The sequence below is a fragment of the Heterocephalus glaber genome, unplaced genomic scaffold, assembly GCF_053883595.1.
Source record: "Heterocephalus glaber isolate CG9 unplaced genomic scaffold, H.glaber_assembly_v1.0 deba00001444, whole genome shotgun sequence".
Classification (NCBI taxonomy): domain Eukaryota; kingdom Metazoa; phylum Chordata; class Mammalia; order Rodentia; family Bathyergidae; genus Heterocephalus; species Heterocephalus glaber.
The window spans coordinates 5,254,635-5,277,728 of NW_028258297.1; the positions used below are offsets into that span (position 1 = coordinate 5,254,635).

At 45.6% G+C, this 23,094-nt stretch overlaps 1 protein-coding gene across 6 annotated transcripts in view; it reads right to left on the minus strand.

The window, feature by feature from the left end:
- LOC101707689 (sorting and assembly machinery component 50 homolog) overlaps nt 1–23,094 on the minus strand; it is a 28,205-nt gene that overhangs the window by 3,903 nt on the left and 1,208 nt on the right. For 3 of the 6 annotated variants that reach the window (XR_015452226.1, XR_015452225.1, XM_087213732.1), the window contains exons 2-7: nt 19,254–19,364; nt 18,310–18,411; nt 15,880–15,967; nt 13,996–14,102; nt 13,407–13,537; nt 13,177–13,264 (exon numbers count right to left, since the gene is read on the minus strand). Coding sequence is in view for 4 of the 6 variants with exons in the window: in XM_087213732.1 (XP_087069858.1) it covers nt 13,177–13,264; nt 13,407–13,537; nt 13,996–14,102; nt 15,880–15,967; nt 18,310–18,411; nt 19,254–19,364 (627 nt within the window). In the remaining 2 variants the exon portion in view is untranslated. Of the gene's footprint in view, nt 1–28; nt 2,731–8,777; nt 8,917–11,843; nt 13,265–13,406; nt 13,538–13,995; nt 14,103–15,879; nt 15,968–18,309; nt 18,412–19,253; nt 19,365–23,094 lie in introns of those variants that run through there. The other 3 variants (XM_087213733.1, XM_087213734.1, XM_087213731.1) reach the window with 3 other exon arrangements.

The following is a 23,094-nucleotide window of genomic DNA, read 5'->3' on the forward strand; positions in this document are numbered from 1 at the left end:
AAAAACACAAGCAGAAAATAAAATTTTCTTTATGAGTGGAAGTAGTTGTACAGGATGCCATTTCCAATAAGGGTGTGGGGAGAGAAGGAGAAAGACAGAGGGAGGGAGAGAACTTAATTACTGTTAAAAACATCATCAAAAGGAATCTAATTCCCCAGTGATCTGAAACCATTGTGGCCAAGCAGCTTCCTCTGGAAGCTGTCTTGAATAATTACTTTCACCTCCTCTTCTTAATCTTTCCCCTAACCTTTTCCCCAACCTTTTAAGGACCCATCCCTTTCACCTGGTACCCTAGCTTCCATACTGCCCCTCCTTTCTTTTTCGCTCTTGTGAACTGACTTGCAGAAAAGCAGTGAGAAGCGAACCCAGGTCCTGTCCCAGGAAGTCAAGGTCCTTTGAAGTTCTCAGGAGGAAGAAGTGTGACAGACACAGAGTGCTGTGCTCCCTGGAAAGACTCTGCCTAGAGCTTGGATTTCCTGGCTGCCAGTGTACTATACCCCCCTTTTTGAATCCAGAGAAGCCATTATTTTGGACTAAAATCCTATACACAGCAGACTAAAAATTAAAATGAAGTCACTCCTGATAAAGTTCTATGCCACCAAACTGAGACTAAGCTGTTTACCTGACCTGCTTAGCGAGATAACAGTCCAAGTTGCCCAACTGAACCAGTTTTAATGGGGATGAACATCATTATCATGCCAATTAAAGCTGGGTCATAATCCAGTGACTTCTGATGACCTTCCATCTGCCTCAGTCCTTGTACATGGAAGGTCACTGGAAGTCACCAGATGTGACCCAGCTATTTTCTTGTTATTCTGTCTCCCTATTCCTCCTTACAAGGAATGCAACTCTGCATTGATCCCTTTATTCTTTTGTTTTTCCTTTCTTCAGACTTCATACATAAAACCAAACTCCTCTGCCTAACTCATCAGCACACTGGCATTTTATGGAATGCAGTGCTGCCTGATTCTAGATTTGACAAGAAAACCATTTACACTAAATTATTTGCAGGGTGTGTGTCTATAGTACCAGCTACCTGAGATGGTGAGGCAGGAGGATAATTTGGGCCCAGAGCTTCAACACCAACCTGGGCAACACAGCAAGACCTTATCTAAAAAAACCTCACAAAAACTAAAGTGTTGTAATTTTGTCTTTTGACACCCCATTTCTGGTTTCTGTAACTTCCTGTGATCTGGGATTGCCACCACATTGCCTTCTTCTTGGGGAAGCCAACCCTGCTGGCCCAGCCTTCATTGAAGCTCATTTAGTTTCATGTGTCTTTCCTTCCTAGCACTATCAGTGGGACTCACGGAAGTTCTCTGAAGAGCTACTTTCTACACTGGGTTATCTGCTGGATTGTAAACTCAGCACTGAGCCCCAAACACTAGCCTTGATTTGGGTCCCCAAGTCTTGCTCAACAGGTGCAAATGAGTGAATCAATCAATCAATCAATGAGTATTCAAAGAATACCTTTGCCCCATGCCAAACTAAACATGGAATCTCTTCCAAACTGCATAGACTTACAGGTTTTCTGAACTCTGTTGTAGCTCTAAAATGTCCTACAAAAGTCTCATGCATGTGCAAGATGATTGGATCATGGATCAATGATGCCCCCCTGTGGATTCATCCATGGGTGAGTTCATGGCTGAATATGCTGTTAGGAGGTGGGTCTCCAGAGGCATGATTTGGAAGATGTATTCTTGTCCCCAGAGTCTCTCTTCTATCTGTCTGGTTCCCGGCTGCCACAGTTTGAGCAGCTTTACTCTGCAACCAACCATGGACTGAATCCTCTAAACCGTGAGCCAAATAAACATCTCCTTTAAATGACAGGTGTCAGGTATTTGGTCCCTGCAACAGCAAAGCTGAATAATACAGTAATAAAATCAAAATTCTGAGATGTCTTCAATTTAATTACAAGGCTCAGAAGATGGAAGGAAGAGATAAGAGAAGTTAATGTGTTAAGTGGAGAAATCAACACAAAGTTTATCTTGAAACCTTGGTTTAAATTCCATCCTACCCAACCACCAGGGCTGCCGCTCCTGTTTATGTATAAATTTTCTGCACTTTGTAACTAAATGGAAACCATTCCAAAACAACAATTATGTCTTCTTTTGCACTGTCTTTCTGCCTCAAAGCTTTGAGTAATCCTGCCCCTTTCTCATGTAGGCTCAATGAGAACAGCTTATGCCTTCAGTCTCCAAATTTTCTTTATAAAAATGCTTTTGGCAAGGATACAGCTCAGTGGTCGAGCATAGGATTAACATGAGTGAGGCCCTGGGCTCCCCTGCCCACTCAAGAAGAGGAAGAGGAAGACAAAGAGGAGAAAGAGGAGGAGGAGGAGCAGGAACAGAAAGAGGAGAAGAGAAAGAGGAGAAGGAGGTAGAGGGGCCAGGGATTTAGCTCAGTGGCACTGTGCCTGCCTTGCAAGTGCAAGGCTCTGAGTTCAATTCCCAGTACCAAAAAAAAAAAAAATGGAGGAGGAGGGGAAGGAAAGCTCTTAGCTCTGCCCCCATGAACAGTTTTTCAGCTGCTGCTGGTAGTTTGTGGAAACATATCCCAGGACCTGGACCTTTTTCTGGCTCACGTCTGTAGCCCCTCAGTTGAGACATTCCTTGGTCTCCAGAGTCTTGGTTTGACAGCTCATGTCCACACGTTTGATCCAAGACTTCATTCTGATGACTCCTCAGTCTCTGAGATGTGCTTGAGGCCAGGTTCCTCCAGAAGCTGAACCTTAGGTAAGGATTTAGTGCCAGGTGAGCCCAGGAAATGTTGAGAGAGGAGAGAAGAAGTGGGAAGGGAAGCAGCACTTAATGGGAAGGCTCCTGAGACAGAGAAGCACCTGAGCCTCCCTCTCCCTGTGAGGGCCAGAGTGGGCCAAGGTTTGGCCAAAAGCCGTCATACCCTTCCCCTTGCTTCCCTTCACTCGGCCTCAGACCCCAACGATAGATGGGAACAGCTTGCCTCAGTGACCTCTGGCCACCTTTCAGGTTCCCCTGTGACCGCTGTGACGAGAGGTGTGGCTTTGCTGTCAGTTGGGGTCCCCTCCCCCACTCCTGCCATTCCACATAGAAGCAGGGGCAAGGAAGCCACATCAAATGTGGCAGAGATCAGGGAGGGTTCCAGGCCCTCTAGTGGCGTCCCCAACATCTCCAAACTCCAGTAACCCAGTGCTGAACACAGCCAGCCCTCCTGGAAATCCCCTGGTATTACCCTTGCCATTTTCCTAGAGATGCAGTGGCTGTCAAACACCTAGACTATCCTGACATCCCCTAGAACTGTCATCATGACTCCTGCAGCTGTTCTGGGAGGTGTCTTCCCTGACTGCATTGGCTGCAATTTGAACCAAACAGTAGAACTGAACTTGGAACAATTGGTAGGCTCAAATCAGAAGGCTTGAATTTAGAGCAATTTGGACCATAGACCCACACTTGCTATATGAGCAGCACTCTTCTCACATGTCTCCAGTGAGTCTAGGAGAGCTCCCTCCAGTGTACTGACACCCTCTGCTGTAGCACAGGCCTTGTACAAATAAAACTTCACTTAGGTGGTCCTCTGGATCTACTCATGATTTATTTCTTGGGCTCAGAAGATCCTGTAAATCTACTTATAATATCTCCAGCAGTGTGGACAGGGTAGTTGCTTTAAAAAGGGCTGTAAACACTGAGGGATGTTAACCTTCAAGAGCTCTGGTAGGTGATAAAGTTCAGTGATGGAGACCAGCAATTGGTACTGTCAGTTCAAAGTGTCTGCCATTCACCAGCATCAACTGGTGCCATGGTCCAGCGGCAGCAGTAACCAGCAGGCCAACTGGCATGGGCCAGTGGCATTGTCCAGCAGTGGCAGAGATCAGCAGCAGCAATCAGCAGCCGGGGTCCAGGGCTGGAACACTAAGGGGTGAGAGCCATTGGCATTGAAGCCTGGAAGCCTGTGCAGAACTGCACATTGTCGATTTGTGATTTCTACCCAAAACGAACCAAAGAACCCTCAACTGGTGACACCACCACTTTGGCAAATGGCACAGGGATCCTTTGGGAGAAGCAATGTGCCACATTCCACCAAGTCTCATCTGCCAGGACTTGGGGTCTGCATGGAGCAGGCTAAGCTTAAGAGTGGCAAGGGCTGCAGCAGGAAGCCATCCTCAGGCAGAGGGACAGAGAGGGGCACGGGATATGGGTGGGCCACAATGGCATCAGCCTGGTATGCCAACCAGACAGGACCCACCCTCAAGATGCTCACAGCCTGGGGGATGGGACAGGAGATGTTACACTTGTGAGGCCAGTGATTCCTACAGGATGGTTGTGCTTAATTGTTATCTTCAGTGGTACCCCAAAGTGTGAGTGCAATGGGTATTCCCCTTGCTGAGTCCAAAGTCAACAAGCATAACCAAAGGATATGAGAGTGAAGAGAGATTTATAACTTGGGGAAAGTAAAATGCATGCTGAAGATACTTTTCGTTAAGAAGTTTTGTATCTATATTCTTAAGGGATAGTGGTGTGTAGTTTGTTTTGGTTTTGGTTTTCTGGTAACAGGGATCGAACTTGGGACCTTGCACTTGTGAGGCATGCGGCAGAACCATTGAGCTAAATCCCCGGCCTGTGGAGATACTTTTCAAAGCAGTACCTCTCTGCACAAAGAAAGCAAAGGGCTTCTAGCAGGGTATTTATGCACATTCATACGGGGGAGACTCATCCCACTTGGAGGCAGGCACCTCCCTGAGCATGCTCAGCTCCAGGCATGAATGGCATGCTCAGAAAAATGTCCCAGGGGGACATCTCCTGGCAGGGGAATTTAGTATTTTAATGTGTGAAGTTTATTCAGGTTGCCTAAAAAAGAGTCAGGGTGACTCAGTGATTTTGGAGTTTCCTGTGAGTTTTTCTGGAGTCCTTATCTGAAACAACAGACAACTCTGAAGAGATGTTGACAGGAAATTTTAAGGAGCATCAGCTCCCTCTCTCGGAAAGCACAGGCAGTTTGCCCCTACCTGCCTAGGGCTGGGGATTTAGCTCAGAGGTACTGTGCCTGCCTCACGAGCGCAAGGCCCTGAGTTCGGTCCCCAGTACCATAAAAAAGTACCCGCCTAGTGGCCAGTGTGGCCAGGGAGAAGCACACAGGGGATGGGTGGAGACAAGGGGTCCTGCAGCTGGAAGGTGGTGCAAGACAGGAAGGATGGATGGAGATTTCAGGGAGAAGGGGTGGGCAAGGTTTCCAGGGGCCTGGGAGGGACAGGCAAGGATTCCAGATATTTCTGGTTGCAATGGCAACCCACGGAGGCTTCTGATAGGGGCGTGGCATCATCTTATGCATTTAAGGAAGATCCAGAGCCCAAATTTCATGGATGGAATTCAGCAGATCCATAAATGTTGGACAAGATTCATTCCTGCCCTCCCTCCCTCTTTCTTGTTTGGTTTAACAGATGGAACCCAGGGCCTCATGTGTGCTGGCCAAATTCCCTGCCACTGAGCTACATCCTCAACCCTACATCTCTAATAGAAATTTAAAATTTCCTCTCAACATTGCTGTAGGCAACAAACTATAGTATTAGCAGCACTCTTGACTTTATTGCTAATAAAAATCACAGATACTTTCATGACACCAACAGAAGATAAAGTTACCACAGCTTAGTTTAGCAATCTTTTGCGGGGAGGTTACTGGGGATTGAGCCTGAATCCATCACCCTGAACAACATCCACAGCTCTTTTTAATTTTTCTGTTTTGAGACAGGGTCTTGCTAAGTTCCTCAGGCTGGGCTCAAACTTGCAATACTTCTGTGTCAGGCTCCCAGAGTGCTGGGATTGCAGCCCTGTGCTGCCACATAGACCTTAATTTTGCAATCTAGATTGGCTGTACTTTCAATTCTAAAATCAGGCAACATTTCATTCCATAAAATAGAATGAGTATTCTGACGAGCTGACCAGAAGAAGGGGTTTTTTAGATGGGAAATCACATGAAGAAAAGAGAAAAAAACAAAAGTGGATTGGTCATTTCAAAGTCACTTAACATCAGGTGAGGAGACAATAGGAAAACAACCAATTAGTTAACATCAGGTTATGTTAGGTCGCCTCTTCTGGCTGATTGAAACTGGCCTGCTTGGAAATCTGCCTGTTCTCTCCAATACTGATTCACCAGGATAGATAAGCACTTAGGTGGTGAGCAGCTGAGCCATAGCCTGGTGGCATGGAACTTAGCTTGAGTGAATCCATTCTGAGTTTTAGCCTGGCCTGCCTGATGAGGCTGTGCAGCTTGGAAGATGAAACCCCAAAGACTGGTGCTTGACATGCACAGGTCCCCAGACACCCCCCTGCCCCGGAAATCCAAGTCCCTCTGTCCTCCCCTCCCGGTGCAGGCAGGGGCTTCCTGCCCCAACCACTGGGAGAAGAGCTCAGTGGGCTTCTGTCTTCTCACGGAAACACCACTAATAGAAAAGACTAAACTCAGACCATAGGAGGTCAGACCAAGTCTGTCAACACCTGGACAGACTTTTGTCTCACACCATTGTTCTCTATTTTGGTCCCACAGAGAACGATTTACAATCCACTGTCTGTTCTTTTGGGCCAAAGGACTTTGTCCCAGGCCACTGGATAAGCTTCACATTCATTGAGTTTCTCCAGAAATCATTCCCTAGGCCACTCAAATGTCTACCTCCATGTAGAAGAAGGTATAAAACAGAAACAAAAACAAGACAGAGCACAAAGCAAAATGGTTAGGTGTCAGAATCACGTTGGGCTGCTGAGTAATCACATTCTTCGGATTTTTCCCTGTGCTGTAATTGTTTCCCTTTTGCACATTAGTGAATTTGCATGCTTTTCTCCTATTTACTGACTTTGTCAGTTTATTCCAGAGAATTCTCAGTAGGCAGAGGGAAAAATCTCCTTTCACCCTACATGGCCTAGTCCAGGATCTTGTCTTCATCTGCATCTCTCAAATGAGCAGTGATATTGAACATTTTTTTCATATACTTATTTGCCTTTTCTAATTCTTTATCTGACAGGTGTCTTTTATTCAGATGCCCATTTTCGTATTGTGTGTTTAAATTTGGGGGCCTGATTTTTAAAAAATTCTTTATACATTCTAGATAATAGTCCTTTATCTGAATAGCTGGTAAAATTTTTTCCCACACTGGGTTTTCTCTTCACTCTGTTGGTGGTTTCTCTTGCTGTGTAAAAGCTTTTTAATAAGATGAGATCCCAGTTGTTGATTCTTTGTGGTATTTCCCGAGTGGACTGGGTTTTGTTCATGAAGTCTTTGCCTACCCGTGTCCTCAAGCATTCTAACTATTCTCTCTTCCAACAGATTTAGTGTTTCTGTTTTAATATTTAGATCTCTGATCTATTTTGTTTTTACGTTGGTGCACGGTGAAAGGCATGGGTCTAATTTCAATATGCAACATGTGGAAAGCCAGTTTTTCTAGCACCATTTCTTCTAGTGAAGGTGTCTGGCTCCTTTGTCAAAGATAAGGTGGTTGAGAATGTCTGGAGTTGTTTCTGCATCCTCTTGTCTGTTCCATTCATCCCCAGGTTTGTTATTTTGCCAGTACCATGCTGTTTTTATCACCATAGTTTTGTAGTATTGATAGGGAAAAGTTTTAGATAACTTAGTAGACTGAATATTAAGGTAGTTACAGAAGCAAAATAAGTAATGTGTTCCTTTAAGATTTGCTTTTCCCATAACTCTTGTTGTTTAAGGTGACTTTAAGATGATGGTTATCTGACTCCTTAACCAGTAACTTCATTAAACTAACAAAGTTGCAATGGCTGGGTGCATTTACAATATATATGTGCCTATCTTGTGTCTGTGACTTGTAAATAGGAACTGGAATTGTATTTACACATCAAAGACCACTAGGGATGAGATAATGGTTAAAAAGGATATAAAAAGAAATCACTAAATAAAGGGGCACAAGGATACTAAGCAGACTGGTTTCTAGAGGTCCCACCCACTTGCAAGTGGAACTTTTATTATTTTACCCGAATTCTGTGTCTCCAGGTATTTCCTAACGAGATTTCTGGAACAGTATAATTTATGTTTTTATTTTAGTTTTGTGTGTGTGTGCAAATGAGACCACATCAGAATCTTTAGTTAGGACATTGCAGATTATATAGGAAGGTTTGTGAGGCTATAGTGTATACCACATTAAAACAGCAAGGAAGAGCTATTTATATAGAAAGGCTGGAATGAGAGATTTTCACTAAAGTAAATTAACTTGTCAACTGCCAAACAAAACTGAGCACATGAGTGTTCCTGTACTGAAGGCATGTTATACCAATCTCTGGGCAGCATGCTAAGGGATAGTTAGAATGTCTTCATTGGTGCACAGGAATCATTAAGGGTCATGTTTTTGCCTCTTGCCAAATTTCAAGCATGTCTTACTTTAGATGAGTATAGCTTTTATCTATTAGTTCATCCTGTAAAAACATGTGAAGACAGTGTTCATTCTGTGCCAGTGGATGACCAGCGACCTTGTTTATGAACTGCTCCAGCCCTTGGTTCCTCTCCTCAATAAAATTGTCATCAAATATTCCATCATCTCCTCTAAAAGGAAGTTGACACAAAAATGTTTTCCCAGGGAGTGGGGGAACTACAACCTTGCTCTCTCTTTCTAATTCACTTCACAGCCATTCCAAGTCACTGTATCTTCTTCCAACAGCAGATTCCTTCAGCCTGATAACAGGAAGATTTGTCTTGACCCTGATCTCGGAGGTGGTGAAGCAGCCCTGGCCAACTTCCACCATCTGCAGGTTGCTCACATCGATCTCGAGGAAGTTGCTGGGCTGCCTGTAGGTGTCATTCAGGTTCTGCGGCTCGGTGACCAGCTGCTGGGTGTCTGGCACGGTCTCCGCCATTTCACTGTAACTGCCACTGCCGTGGGCTCCCTCCGGACCCTCAGGTTCCACAGACATCGCCGCCCGCCACAGAAACCTGCAGTATAATTTAAAGTCAGGGGTTGTGATACTCTCTGCTTTGCCTTTGATGCCCAGAACTGCCTTTGCTATTCTAGGACTCTTCTGGTTCCAAATTAATTTTAGGATTGTTTTTTCTAATTCAGTGAGATATTTTGTTGAGATTTTAATTGAGATTGCATTGAATCTGTACAACAATTTTAGAAGTATGTGCATTTTCACTATATTGGTTCTTCCTATCCAAAAACAAGGGATATCTCTCCATTGTCTGTTATCTTCTTCAATCTCCATTTTCAGAGTACTGTAGTTTTCAATGTAGAGGTCTTTTACTTCCTTCATTAGATTGAGTCCTAAGTGTTTCATTATTTTGGATGCTATTGTGAAAGGGATCGTTTCTCTAATTTATCTCTCTCTCTCTCCATGGGTCTGTTATTTGTATACAGGAAGGCTATCAACATTTGAGTGTTGACTTGGTATCCTGCTACACCACTGAATGTGGTTTTGAAATCTAGAAGTCTTCTGGTAGAGTTTTTCAGGTCTTCTATGTAGAGTATTATGTCATCTGCAAAGAATGATAATTTAACTTCTTCCTTTCCTATCCTTTTTCCTTTTACTTCTTTCTCTTGTCTCATTGCTCTGGCTAATGTTTCCAGAGCTATTTTGAGCAGGAGTGGTGACAATGGACATTCTTGTCTTGTTCTGATTTTGTTCTTTCAGTTTTTTGTGTTGTTTTGTTTTTTGGTACCAGGGATTGAACTCAGGACCTTGCGCTTGCGAGGCAGGCAGCAGAAACACTGAGCTAAATCCCCAACCCAAGCTTCAGTTTTTGTCCCTTTCATATGGTATTGGCTGTTGGTTTGTTGTAGATGGCTTTTATCAGATTGAGATAAGTATAATATATACCAATTTTCCATAGGGTTTTTATCATGAATGGAGGGTTGGGCCTTGTCAAATGCTTTTTCTGCATCTATTGAGAGGATCTTACAGATTTTGTCCTTGCTGCTGTTAATATAGTGTATTACACTTATTGATTTGCATATGTTGAACCATCCCTGCATCCCTGGGATGAATCCAACTTGGTCATGGTGTATAACCTTCTTGATGATTTGTTGCACTGTGCCAGTATCTTATTGAGGATTTTTGCATCTATGTTCATTAGGGAGATTGGCCTATAATTCTTTTGGTTGGATCTTTTCTGGTTTTGGAATCAGGATAATGCTTGCTTCCAGGAATAAATGTGCAAGTATTGCTTTCCTTTCAATTTCATTTAGGAGTTTGAGGAGTAGTGGCATTAGGTCTTCTCTGAATTTCTTGTAGAATTCAGCAGTGAATCCATCAGGGCCAGGGCTTTTCTGTTGGGAGTTTCTTAGTTACATATTCAATTTCATTGGCTGATAATTGGTTTATTTAGAGTTTCTATATCTTCTTGATTCAGATTTGGTAATTCACATGAATCTAGGAATCTGTCCATTTTTTCCGTATTTTCCATCTAATTAGAATACAGGTTTGAAAGTAGGTATGGATTATCTTCTGGATCTCTGCAGGATCTGTGGTGATTTCACCCTTTTCATTCCTAATTGCATGGATTTGAGTGTTTTCTTTCCTTTTTTTTTATAAGATTGGCTAAGGGTTTGTCAATTTTATTTAATCTTTCAAAGAACCAACTTTTCTATTCATTGATTCTTTATATTGTTTTCTTAGTCTCCCTTGCATTAATTTGTGCTCTGATTTTTTTTATAATTTCCTCCCTCATATGAGCTTTGGGCTTTACTTGCTCTTCTTCTTCTAGAAGCTTGAGGTTCAACATTAGATTGTTTATTTGAGCCTACACTGTTTTCCTGATATGGGAATTCACCGCTACAAATTTCCCTCATAGGATGCTTTCACTGCATGCTATACATTCCAGTACGTTGTACTGTCATTATCACTTCATTGCAGAAATTGTCTGGTTTCTTCTTTAATTTTATCTGTGACTCATTGGCTTTTCGGGAGGATGTTGTTTAATTTCTATGTGTTTATGAAGTTCTCGTGGCTGTTGATTTCTAATTTCATTGCAGTATAGTCTGATAATATGCATGGAATTATTTCAATTCCTTTGCATTTACTTAAGCATGTTCTATGAGCTAGTATATGATCTATTTTGGAGAAAGTTCCATGTGTAGCTGAGGAGAATTTGTTTTCTGATGTTGTGGGGTGGAATGCTCTGTAGACATCTACTAAGTCCATTTGTTCAAAAGTGTGGTTCAATTCTAATATTTCATTGTTGATTTTTTGTGTAGTTGATCTGTCTATATGTGACAGTGGGGTATTGAAGTCCCACATTACAACTATATTAATGCTTATATGATTTTTCATGTCTGTTAATATTTGTTTTGTTTAGTTGTGTATGCTGCTATTTGGTGCATATATATTTAGGATTGTTGTATCTTCCTCTTGGATTTTCCCTTTCCCAGGATGTACTGACCTTCTTTGTCTCTCTTAATCAGTCTTGGTTTAAAATCCACTTTGTCTGCAAATAGAATAGCTACCCCTGCTCTTTTCTAGTTTCCTGTTGCATGGAATATTGCTTTCCATCCCTTAACTTTCAGTCTGTAAATTTGTTTTTCAATTAAATGTGTTTCTTGTATGCAGCATATTGTTGGGCCTTGCTTTTTTTTTTTTTTTTTTTTTTTTTTTTTTTACATTACTGGGGATTGAACTTGGGACCTTGTACTTGCAAGGCAGGTACAGTGCCATGCAGCTAAATTCCCAGCCCTGGACCTTGCTTCTTGATCCATTCTGCCGCTCTGTTTCTTTTGATTGGTGAGACCACCAACATTGATGGTTATAACTGATGTGTATTGTCTTATCTCTGCTGTGTTATTTTCCTGATGTTGGCTTCCTTCTTTCTTTTTCTGTTTAATTTCTTCCCTTGCCTGGTGGATTTATTCTGCTGGAGTTCATGGAGTTGTAATCCTTACTGTCTCTTTCTAGATTATCCTTCAGAATACTTTGGAGTGTTGATTAGATGGTCATGAATTTCTTCAGGTGTTCATTGTCATAGAAGTATGGTATTTCTCCATCAATTTTGAAGGATGGTTTTTCAGGGTACATCAATCTGGATTGGAGGTTGTTTTCTTGTTTTTGATGTGCTGGAGATGGAACCCAAGGTCTTGTGCATGGTAGGCAAACATTCTACCACTAAGCTACTGCCAGCCCTTCTTCATTTTTAAATTTTGAGATGGGGGTCTCACTAAGTTGCCTAGGCTGGCTTACACCTGTGATCTTCTTCCCAAGCTTCCCCAGTATGGATAAAATTTTTTATTATGTTGGGGGGAAGAAGAGGGTAAGGGAAGCAGGGAAGAGGGGAGGGAGGAGCAGAGGGGGTAGGAAAAACAAGAAACGGGAAGGGTGTGAACCAAGGCGATGGAGTACCTGCTCTGAGCACCAGTAAGGGCAGAGCTGGGGGACCTGTAACCAGCAGCTGCTGTGTTTTCCCCAGCTCTCTGCAAAGCGAGGACACACCCTGGGGACCACATGACTCACTCAGCCACAGAGGGACAGCCTTCCACAGCCAGAGGCCCAGGGCAAGAGGAGCCTGGGCTGTAGGCAAAGGGACCCGCCCCTCTGTCCCCAGAGCCAGGACAGCCTGCCTTAGGTCTGCCTCAGAGAGACAGCCTGACCGTGTTCTCTGGACAGTGAGTGACATTGCCTGGTAGCTTTGGGAAGCACAAAGATGACTTGTGTCACAAGGAAGCCAGGTCACCCACAACCCCCTTGAGGGTGCCTTCCACCACGCTCTATGTCCCCAAGGCCACTGTGGGTTGGGGGTACCATCACGGGCCAAGCACACATAAAGGGTAAGGACTGGAGGTGCTCACATCAGCACCCACAAGGCATGGGGCACTGCCCTAGATGTGCCCAGGGGCAGAGAGCTCCTAATTGTCTCCCAGTCCTTAGAAGACAGCTTATAATCAAAGGACGCTGCCACTCAGGACACACAGACGATGTCTTCACACTCACTGTGAGGACACATAGGGCAGGGGGCCCCACTCTGCCAGCACCCCTCAGCCCTCTCCTCTGTGAGCATCTGTCCACCATGGCAGCAGGCCAAACAGTCCCACCAGAAGTGAGGTCCAGAGAGCTCTCTCAGCAGCAGCATGGGCAGCAGCCACTCTCAGGCTGCAGTACAGGTGCCCAGGACACAGCCCGGGAGGACAGAGGGCTGTGCTCTCCTGCCGACCCGGCCATGCTCTCTTCGGGAACCCCTCGGAAAGCCCCAGATGGTGGAAGCACTTACACTGTACTCGGCTGACACTCCTCGGTCTGTCTCCCGAAGCGAGCTCCACGGGAACTGTCCGGTGACTTTGTACAAGTTTACAGAGAAACTAGGAGACAACGGGACAGAACGGCACACGTGTAAATCACCCATGTAGAGCAGCTGACTGTCGGCTCTCTGTGAACATTCATGGCTTCCACTCGAACTCTCACGCAAGGCCACCGCACTCAATGACCTGCTTGGCTTCCTACTTTCTCTCGAAGTTCCCAGGCTGTGGTTTGAAGAAGGACAGGCCGTAGGACGTTTCTTTTGTTCCATAGGAAAACTGAAAAGTCACTTTTTCTGCACGTCCTAGCAAATTGGGGAGTTTGAGGCCAAGGACCTAAGAAGGGAACAAAGGAAAGCAGTGGCTGAAAAGGAAGGAATGGAGGAACACATAATACAGGCTCAGCTAAGTAAGGGACTGTCACAGAAACAGTACAAATGCAGACCACAGACCAGACCATCTGTCACGCAGACACGGTCACCACAGAGGCAGGTGACCTTGCCAACCTTGAATCTCAAGGACACAAATCCTATGCATGTGAAGTTTAAAAGAAATTTGAACAGGGACTACTTTTAATAAGAACAATTTCTAAACCATTCATAATGATTGTTACCAAATGTTTTAAACTACCTTCTAATCAATACTAAGGAGGTTAAAGAGAAGCTGCAAACAACAGATTAAGAGATAGGAAGTGAGAAAGAGTTTTGAAGCTATCGTCAGCTTTTAGACAGCAGTCACGTTTTTAAAGCTCATATTCCAAGTTCCAACAAGAAAAGAAAAACCTTCCACCATACCATGCTGCCTTCATTATTTCCGACCATGGTGTTGTAACTGCCTGTCAGCCTCCTTAACTCGGTCACTTCAAAGGTGACATCTAGCCCATTTGGAAGCGCGTCATCACCTAAGGAAATAAAAAAGATTAAACAAGAAGACAGTTGGAAAATGTTCTTTTATTTTCGGTCCCACAGCTAAAAAGAAAAAGACAAAAAGCAATTGGAAGGTTCACTTTATTTTACAATCTCCTTAGAAAATATGCCCTCTATTTTAAAGTTTAAGAAGACTCCTACACAAAATCATGATATACCTCTACCACACAAAACCTGTTTCTCATTTCCCAAAACAGTCAGCTTCTACTACCACGGGGAGACAGCGAGACGTAGCACTGTTCACTTAGGCAAGTAACATCGCTAAAGGGATTGCTCACCCACACTAGGGAGGGCCGGAAATCATACAAGGATGTTAGGAAAAAGAGAAACTGGGCCGGGGATTTAGCTCAGTGGTTTTGCCACCTGATGCACAAGCACAAAGACCTGAGTTCAATCCCCGGTACCAAGGAAAAAGAGAAACTGTATCACTTATTTTAAAAATACAGTATTACTTATTAAATCATTACACAGCAGGGTTCCTTCAGCAGGGCAGGGAGTGCTCAGCACCTGAGTTCAGGCCGCTACCTCCTGACCACCAAGCCTTGGGTGTCCTGTGCAGGGAGGGGACAGGCTCCTGCTTATGGCACATGGCAGCTGCTACAGATGCCCAGGCTTTGGCTCCCACAAGCTCAGGGTCAGGGGTCCAGGGCACAGCCTTGGCACTGTTCTTTCTTTTCACTCACAGATTTATTTGTTAGAGCGATTCTGGGAGTACAGAAATATAAAGCAGAAAGCACAGAGCTCCCCCGAGCAGCTCCCACCACACATTTCCCCCAGTCCCGACAGCTCGCATTCACGTGGACATTTGCCATATGATAAACCAGTGTGCTATTATCAGCTGAAGCCACGGCTGACATCAGGATCACTCGTAGTGTTGCACGTTCGGGCAAATGTGTACGGATGCGCTTGACCTGTGACAGGGGACTCTAATGTGCAGCCAGGGTAGAGGAGCACTGGCAGAGGCCAAGGTCAAGCCGACAATGGGGAGGGAAGAGAGAGCCAAAGCCAAATGCCAGCAGGACTCACCACCAAGAAGAGCACTGCACTTGTTGGTCTGGGCTTGGTGCCGGGTCCCCACCACTCACTGGCTGGCCCTGCTCAAGTTCCTTCTACCCCTTGGAGCCTTGGCGTCCCTAGCTCTAATTGACGTGTGATGCCTTGGGGGCCCTGGTGAGGCCTGCACGGGATCATCTCTCAAAGCCCCACTGCGGCCTCCCGCAGGCCCCGAGTGCTCTCCTCTCCTGCCTGCAGTGCCCTAGCCTGGCCAGCCGCACGAGCCCCAGAAGAGGTGACTCCTGCTGGCTGCTGCCTGTGCAGGCCTGGCTCAGGGTGAGAGCACCTGCTAAGCTGAGTGGCCTGGCTGGCATCACACAGCACAACAGAGAACGAGCAAAGCCAACAGAACCTGACTCCCTCTGTCTCTCTCTCTCTCTCATTTTTACTTTGGTACCAGAGATTGCACTTCCACTTGCGAGGCTGGCGGCAGAACCACTGACTAAATCCCCGGCCCTGATTCCCTCTCTTTTCAAAACAACTGGCAGGAGTCCGTGAAGGCAGCTGCTGGGATCCGGCAAGAGAAGTCTGGCTCCCTCCTGCAGGGTCCCCTTGGGTCACCATTCCTCCCTCAGCCCAGCATGCACTCCAGACCCTCCCCAAGGCCTGTCTGAGACCTGTGCGTATCGGGCCACAATGCTGCTCTGGAACCTGCAGGAGGACGGAGAGGGAATCCCAGAGACGCCAGCCCCACGGTACCTTGACAGGTATCGATCAAAACATCCACTTGTCTAAAAATTCCAAGACGGAGCAACTTTTCATGCGCTTCGTGAGATTTCTGCATTACCTGTAAGAGGCAAGGAGATAATGACAGCTTCAAAGACACGGAAACAGAAATGAAGCTATGGTACCAGGCTGGTGTGGGCGCTAAGTCTCTGAGCACTGGGAAGAGAGCACCCCCATGACCAGCCAGGCAAAGAAGAGAGACCACACAGGGCAACAAAATCCACTCAGAACTACAGCTGCACCCAGGGCCTGGCCAGTGCATGGGACAACTGGAAGTGGAACGTGCATACTGGAAGTGGATGACGAGCCCACAGGCTTTCCTGGAAGAGCTCACAGTCAGGTGTGAACTGTGGTTTCCTCTAGTGAAAGGGAGGTGTGCATGCATGTGCATGCGTGTGTGTGCTAATTCAATTTTCGACCCATTTCTACTGCTACTCAACTTTCTGCCCTCTCTCCATTGGCATTAGCCATCCTTTCTGATGTCGGGAGTACATGCTCGTTGGAAAGACAACTAGAAGAGGGTGAGGAGGGAAAGCATGCAGGAGCCAGGGCAGGGAAGGACTTGCAAATAAGCAGAGAGGAGGCTTCATCTTTACAGAAACAGATAACTCTGAGCTCCCAGCAGGACAGAGTCAGGGTGGGATTCCCCAGGATAAGGGGCAAGTGCCACGGATGAACCTGGAGGGAGTTGGGTTGAGATGGGGAGAAAACTGGACATGGGAAACACGAGGCTCCTGCGACAGACCCAGAAGCTGGGACAGAGGCCGGAGCAGCCCAGCCACGTTTTAGGGGAGAAGGTCGGTCAGACCCCAGAGACATCTCACCAACGGCCCAGGCCACGGCCACTGATTCGAGGGAGCACTCAGCTCTGGGTTGGCACCAGGAGACTAATGCCACCAGGGAGGAGACAGAGACGGATAAAAGGACAGGCAGGGTGGGGGGAAAGGCAATGCCTGCAGATCCTAGCCGTGAGCTGTAGGTGCCTGGCAGGCACCACAAGGCAGGCTGGGTGGCAGGTGTGCAGTCAGGGCAACAGTGCAACAGAGAGGTGCTGCCAGGGAACAGAGCCACTCACCCAGGTGACAGCCACCCTGAGGAGGACGGTTACAGGGAAGACAGAGAGCAGCAGGGTGATACCCAGGGAAGGGGAAGTGTGGAGAAAGAAAGAATGACAGGAACATTCAAAAGACAAGTAACAAAGTGAGAGGAGCGTACTCAACACAGATGACAAGGTGATCCATTCTTTAACACGCAGCATCTTGGAAATTAACAAAAGCTTAAGGACCCATGGGAAAACAGGACACCGACAGGTCATTCACAAGAGAGAGGGATGAAGGGCAAGTATACAGAAAAAAATGTTTGCTCTCACTCATCGTTAGGTAAATGCAGAGTAAAAGAGCGAAACAGCATTTTTCACCTAAGAGGTTGGCAAGAACTTTGCCTGCAAGTCTACTGCAACAACAAAAGAAAGCCTACTGCAAGTCTTACTGCAACCTGTAACAAAAATACACGAGGATGTTTGACATTGGACCGTTTATGGGAGCAAAACAATGAATTTCAACGTGCATAGGCGGGGAAGGGCTTCCGATAAACAATGCCAAGTCACCACACTGAGGTCTCCTGTGGCCAGCAGATTACTACGCGCTGCTGTCAGGAGATGGCCGCCGTGTACGAAAGGTACAGGGAAAACACGGAGTAGGGGTTGGCATCCACAGGCTACCCGTGTTGGTCCAGATGGACACCCTGGATGGATGCTGCTCAAGAACACGTGTGCGTTCCTTTCAATACCCTCTGTGTCATCCGATTTGTCCAGAGCATTTTTATTCAACTTCGATCTTTTAAAAATATAAACTATTTTTGGTGTTGGAGCGGGCATGGTCCACACTGCTTAAATGTCAAGTAAGAGGGATGGAAAGGAGCCAGCTAGATGTGGCCACAAGGATGCTGTAGGTGACCTCTGCCTCACCACGTTCAACGTGACGACAGAGGGACGAGGGAACCCCACATATGACCAGGAAGAGAAGCAGTGGAGGAGAGAAACTGCTTCACAGAGAGACAAGACCGTGGGGAAACACGGTGGGTGACAGATGAGTGACAACTCCACAGGGCATCGCCACTCAGCGTGGTGCCCAGGAAGGGTGGGGACCCACCCCATCGGCTGTGCTGCCTGCCACTGGGAGGGGCAGGAACAGCACAGGGAAGGCGGCTTGGACCAGAGGCTGGAAGTTCTTCTTCCCCAGGGACAACAGGGGATAGGACGAATGCATGTAAGCTGTGGGAGGATCCTGGGGACAGAGGATCACTCTGGAAGGAGGCCAGGGACAGGTGCTCTGCGGTTACAGGAGAAGTTACAGGTTCTAGAGAAGGGAGCGGAAAAGAATGCCAAGCAGAGGTCACACTCACCTCAATGAGGTTCTTAGCCTTAAAAACCTCTCCAATTTCACAAATGATGATATCGTCTTTTGTCCTGCCGAGGCCATCAAAATGAACATGCTGAACAACTACCTGACGGTGACAAGGGGACACTGATTATTACACAAGACACAAGGCACAAGACTAGGGAGCAAGGCTAAAGACAAGGATCGAAATGAACTTCAAGGTGTTTTCAGGGTTGATAACCCACATATCCTACTCCTGGATGCTGTTCTTGTGAGTGACACTGGACTCTCTCTTCTCTTTCTTTTTTCTGTTTTTTTGGGGTACTGGAGATTGAACTCACAACCTTGTGCTTGCTAGGCAGGCACTGTGCCACTGAGCGACATCCCTGGCCAAAGACTGCACTCTCTCTCCGGCCAGAGGGCCCCAGCCAAGGCAGCCTCAAGCTTGGGCAGGCCCTGAGGGCCTATCTGTCCTTCCCAACATGGCCCCGAGAGGCAGCCCCAAGCTCCCACCTCTCGGTGTCTTTGAAGAAAACTCAACTTTTCAAGAGACTGAAAGATATTTACATTTAAAGGTAATGAAGTTTAGGCCCAGGGATTTAGCTCAGTGGTTTCGCCGCCTGCTGCGCAAGCGCAAGGACCCAAGTTCGATCCCCAGTACCAAAAAAAAAGGTAATAAAGCTTAGAAGTTTCAGTTGATACCTTGGGTCTTTTTTCTGGGAGCAGGGAACAGATATATAAATGTTAGCACAACTGGACTCTATCATTGAGTTTAAAATAAACACAAAAATGTGTCTGCCTAACCTGTCCCCATGAAACTAGTCTAAAACTAGGAGCGATTTTCCTAAAAGTCAGCAGTTTTCCTGGTTGTAGCTGGTGACAGGTTACCTTGCACACCTCCCTCCAGTGGTTCATAGAAGTCAGTGCTCCTAGAAACAATCACGTAAAGATCTGTGACCAAAAACTCACATCTTTGTTTTCCAGAATTTCCTGTTTAGCTTCAGGTTCAACTTCAAGGAATTCAGCTTCTTCCCCTAATCCTCCAAAATCGGGCCCACTGGCTGGCAGGGGCTCCAGACTCTGAAAGGGAGAGGGAGGAACCAAGGATCAGCAAACTTGTAACACAGAAAACGAAACCTTGGAAGTTTGGCTTCAGGAGGTGCTCTAGAAAGTCCCCTCTGGCCAGAGGAGGCAGGGGACAGAGGGGAAAGAGGGAATAAAAGGCAGGTGGCAGCTGCTGTTAAAGGCAAGCTCTTGGGCTGGTGGTTAATTCACTGGTGGTTAACTCATTCGGATTCACTGTATTTGTAATAAAACAAAGAAAAAGTAAAAGGGTCTGAAAAAAATTAAAAAGGTCTGACATAACTCCAGAAGGACCACGTCTAGAACTGATTCTAACGAATCTAAATCTATACCTGAGGTTCATGTGAAGGAAAAAAATAATTTGTGAAAAATCTGCTCTTCTGTGGTTATACCATAGGAAGTATTCTAATGTTTGGAATTAGATCTGTGTACTTTGTAGACCGGCTACATTGGCAAATCAAATGACTATGGAAGCATTTTGTTTCCAAAATGAACAGATTTTGAACGGACACGAACAGATTTGTTTTTCCCTGCAAAAAGTCTCATTCATGTTAAGAGGAACTGCATATACTTGAACAATGGGCCAGAGAGCAGTGGTTTCCCACAGCCTGACTTGTCACCACCTCAACGCAAGTGACTGTTTGTTACAAATAGGTCAGTGCGAGGGCAACTGTGAGCCAATACCTCACACTTCCCTGCTCCACCAACTCTGTATAACCAGACATCTTTCAAGTCCATGAAATCGTTTGACGTTTGCATCTGTGGAAGAGTGGGGTCTCCTTCCCTTGGGACTCACACGGCCAGCTTCGGTGAACAGGGTTCACCGTCACTGGCTCCAGAATACCTGAGCTGACCACAGTGTGAATGGGTGAACCCCTTCCCGTGCCTGTCCTAAGGCTCTGACAGTGCCTGAAGGGAGTGACTCCAGCTAGATTCCTAAACAGAGCACTCAGGAACTCCACTGCGAGGCCCACATCTGCCACTCCAGTTTCCATCTCTACCATCCAAGCTCTGCATACCTCCTTCCCTCTTCCAAAATAGCTTTCCCCTAAGCGGCTTACACAGTCACCTTAAATGTCACCTCTGTGAGCCACTGCCAGCTTCTTAAGGCAGAATCACTCCTTCCTTCACAGGGACACCTCTTGATGGTAGTGTTTGACCTTCATGGCACCTTTCCTTTTTCTTATTTTTATCTCCCCTGACGCATCTGGAGTATGCCACAAATACGCATGGGACAGTGAGTGTAGTGGTTGAGCTCAATGGTGTCAACCCGGTTGATGTGGACGCTGCCCGGGAGATTGAAGCACACTCCTGGGTATGTCTGGGTGGGTCGCAGAGGTGCAATCTTGGGGCCTATGTCCAGTCCCTCACTGCTTCCTGTCTGGCACTGTTTCCCTGCTTCACTTCCTGGAAACTGAACGGCCTTCTTCCTTCACGTCCTTCTGCCATGATGTTCCTGCCTTGGAGCAGCTGACCATGGACTGAACACCTGAAACCGTCAGCCAAGTTAAACCTGCCCTCCTTTAAGTTGTAGGTGTTGGCTACTCTGTCCCAGTGACAGGAAAGCTATGACAGTGAATGAATACTGTTCTTTCCTTCTTCTACTTAACAAACACGTCCCGAGTGTACAATGTATGCTATTGGGCTCACAACCATGTCCTTGTAGTGCAGGCTAAATTTTATTTAACTTTTTAAACAGGAAGATGACTGGGGCCAGGGATTTAGTTCAGTGGCACTGCACTTGCCTCACAAGCTGAGCTGGATCCCCAGTACCAAGTGGGGGGACGGGGGGGCGGGGGGGCGGAGATGACAATGAGCAAAAGGACATACAATTTCATGTCTTAGTATTTCATTTTGCAATGTAACATTTTACAAACTGAATCACTGTTAATATGTCTAAAATACAAGCAAATTAAGAATGTGTGCACTGATTCTTAGAATGCTTTGCACATGTGCTTTGCCTGGGCACAAAGTTTATATTCCATTATGCTAAAATAATTCATTCTATTTCCTGAAATCTCAAAGCACTGAAATGAGACTCACCAAAGACATAGCAGACCGGGCCGGGGATTTAGCTCAGTGGTTTCCCCACCTGCTGTGCAGGTGCATGGACCCAAGTTCGCTCCCCGGTACCAAAAAAGCCAAAAAACCAAAAAAGACATACCAGACCCAACTGTCTCTTTGCCTCTGGAATGCAGACTTGAAGCGTGAGAGATGTCCCTGCAGTCTGACCGTTACACCAAAGTGTATGTCCTAACTTCCCTTCCACTACTGCAGATTCAGTCACTTCCCACATATTATTAACCACTTACCAGTCCAATTATTTAAATACTGGATTATCAAAAATTGCCTTTTTCATTAATTTTGTAAGATAATATAACAGGAAATAGAAAAATGACAATTTTATCAAATTTATTCAATACAAAAACCGACTGGTTGAAATGACACCTGCCAGAGGACTGGGGATAGGCAGCATGTAAACAAATGCGCTGCCCGAGTGACACTCGGAGTAAACTGATAAGTGGTTAAGATCCCACTCTGTGACAAACACTTATTAACACCCTAACCCTCGCAGAATTTACAGTCCAGTAACTGGAGGAACAGGCATGGGATAAATATTTGGAAAATGAATTAAATAAATATTCAGATCTAGTCTTTAACCTTTAAAGCACATCAGCTGCAATCAGTCAACCATCAGTAAGTTTTGTTTTGTTTTGTGGTACCAGGGCCCTCACACTGAGCTATAGTCCCAGACACACCCCCTTTCAGACAGGGACTCAATTGCCAAAAATGAGCTCAAACTTGCAAGCCTCCTGCCTCAGCCTCCCATAGTGCTAGGATTACAGGTGTGCACCCCCACATCCAGCTTCAAGTTTTTACTGATTTCCATGAACTCTGTGCACAGCAGTGGGGACAGGACATGAGATAAATTTAATGAGCTACAAACAGCATCTTTAAAGTGAGCTGACTAGAATCAAATAAACAAATACAGCAATCCATAACAGACATTAATGATGAATACTGTTTCACAAAACTTCTGTTTCACATCTCCACGGAAATACTAGGTGGCAAAAGTCAACTATTTCCTTAATGTGATTCCTAATCAAAACATGAGAAAAACACTAAATAGTGGTATGTAAAAAATTTAAAAACTGAGAACATTTTTGTCAGCACATTAATCAGTGGAGTACCCACTTTAGCATCAAAGGAGCTCCACTCCACGAAAGCAGATTTTTTTTAACTGTATCCCTCACACCTACAATAGTGCCATGCATTAGTTACATAAATGGATGGATGCTTATATTGTTCAAGATGTTACGTGAGAAGCTTGGTAAGATGTAGTTCATTCTGTAACTTCAAGAAATTTTAAATCCAATAGGATAAGACAAAGATGCAAACAGACCTAAGGCCAAATTGGCAATAGAGGAAAAATGGCAAAGAAAGTCGTAGCACATATAAAAGAGGGAGATGAAGAGGTGGTTTACCGGGGAGCCGAGGATTTAGCTCAGTGGCACCACACCTGCCTTGCAAGTACAAGGTCCTGAGTTCGATCCCAGGTACCAAAAGAAAAAGAAAAAGAGGTGGTCATGCAGGCAGCAACTTGAACTGAGTTGTACAAGATGGGAATATTTTAATGGCTAAAGAAAGCTGGGGTGTGGAAGTGGCTGGTGCACAGAGAATGAGCACCATAGCACAGTCCAAAGGCCATGGCAGAAGAGCAATGGTG